At 69.6% G+C, this 1,609-nt stretch overlaps 1 protein-coding gene across 1 annotated transcript; it reads right to left on the bottom strand.

Annotated features, from left to right (window-relative positions):
• Positions 1-934: 934 nt before the first annotated feature.
• On the bottom strand, positions 935-1,544 carry MNEG_9559 (hypothetical protein; the record flags this gene model as incomplete). The annotated part of the gene is made up of 2 exons (XM_014041966.1): positions 935-1,129; positions 1,359-1,544. The coding sequence occupies 2 exons, from the start codon at positions 1,542-1,544 to the stop codon at positions 935-937; spliced, it is 381 nt and encodes a 126-aa protein (XP_013897420.1).
• Between the last annotated feature and the right edge of the window lie 65 nt (positions 1,545-1,609).

The following is a 1,609-nucleotide window of genomic DNA, read 5'->3' as shown; positions in this document are numbered from 1 at the left end:
GGGGGGGGGGGCGGAAGGAGGCGAGCGCCCTGCAAGGGATTCACTGCTGCTGCTACTACTATCACTGCTCAAGAGGCGCGCTTCGACCAGGGGCGGCCGGGCAGGCAAAGGGACTAGGAAAGAAGGGGGGGGGCATGCCCCAGGTGGCCGCCCGGCCTTGAACAGACGAGGGGGTTGGGAATGGACGGCGGCCGAGATAACAGGAAAAAACGGCAGTTCGCTGCTTGCAAAAAATAGTCTGGTTTGCTTCGGCGCGGCAGGCCCCGCTCCCAACATGGCGGGCGCGGGCCATGGGGCGCGAGTGGGAGCCGGAGGCAGGCGTACGCTTTGCGAGGCGCAAAGGAAGCTGCGCGGTGCGCGGGTCTGCAGGGTGGGGTGCCCTCTAAGCGCGCGGCCCCTGACGGCTGGGCGGGCGCAGGCGGGCGCGGGCAGCTGTCCAGTGGGAGCAGACTGGGAGGGTCGAGCATGGGGAAGTGGGCACCAGGGGAGGAAGGAAGGAGGGGCGACACACAGACCAAACGCACGCAAACGCGGCGGCTTTCCCAAAGGCGAAGGGAAGGTGTGACAGCCCCGCAGCCGCTGAGGGGGTTTGCGTTTTGGCATGGCGAACAAGCAACGGCGCGTGTGTATGGGAGCGGGGGCGCGTGGGAGCGCCTGCCTGGACGGCCCCCGGCTTGTGCGCATGCCAAAGCGAAACCAGGGGTCAAGTCAGCTGCAGGGTTTCAAGTGTGCGCCCGCAACGCCACGCTCTCTGCCCTTTGGGCGAATGTACAGAAGCCCGTGGGGGCCCAAAGCGGAGGCAAGGGGGCCCCACGCCAGCCTGCGGCCGGCCGGCCCCGCGCCGCGGCACGGCCGCAGCACGAGACGGCGGCCGCGCCAGCGCCAGTCCGAGAAGGGCTCGGGGCCGGGCGCGGCCCGCACGCCCCCTGGCGTCTCAGAACGGGCAGACGCGGCTGGCCAGCCACACGAGCAGCCGCGGGCACATGCACGCGTGGCGGCCCTCCTGGGGGGCCCCCGTGACGAGCTGCAATATGGAATCCGTGAGCTGGTCCTTGCCGCCCCTGAAGGCGTCCTCAAGCAAGAAGTCGGTGTGGGTCTTCCCCTCGAACAGGCGGTAGCTGCTGGGAACCTGCCCGGGGGCGGTGGGAGGGGTGGGGCGGCACGCGCGGCCGGGGGCGAGGGGGAGACGGGTTTGGCGGTGTCGGGGGCTCAGGTTGGGCTGGTCCACGAGGACGGACGAAGCCGGAGGCGCAGCCCCAATCTGTGCTTTATTTTTGTTCAGACCTGCTCATATTTGACAATACGCAACCGCTCATCAAGGAAAGCCACCAGGCAGCAACAGGCCGTGGCCAACCCACCCCGAGCTTCGCGAGCGCCTCGTGCATGAGCACGCTGCCCGCCGCCGGCACGCTCTTGTCCGCAGTCCCGTGCAGCAGCAGCGCCGGCGGGCAGAAGCGGGCCACCCCGGGGTCGTCCTTCGCCAGGGCGCGGGCGGCGGCCAGGGGGGAGAGGACGTCGTAGGCTACGGCGCCCTCGACGCTCATGATGGTGTCCAGGAGGCTGCGGTACAGGCCACGCCTGAATTTTTGGGGTGGGGGTGGGGCGGGAC

This window comes from Monoraphidium neglectum, assembly GCF_000611645.1.
Source record: "Monoraphidium neglectum strain SAG 48.87 unplaced genomic scaffold scaffold01978, whole genome shotgun sequence".
Taxonomy (NCBI): Eukaryota; Viridiplantae; Chlorophyta; class Chlorophyceae; order Sphaeropleales; family Selenastraceae; genus Monoraphidium; species Monoraphidium neglectum.
Note: the sequence above shows the minus strand (reverse complement) of the source record. Positions and strands in the feature narration are given on the sequence as shown.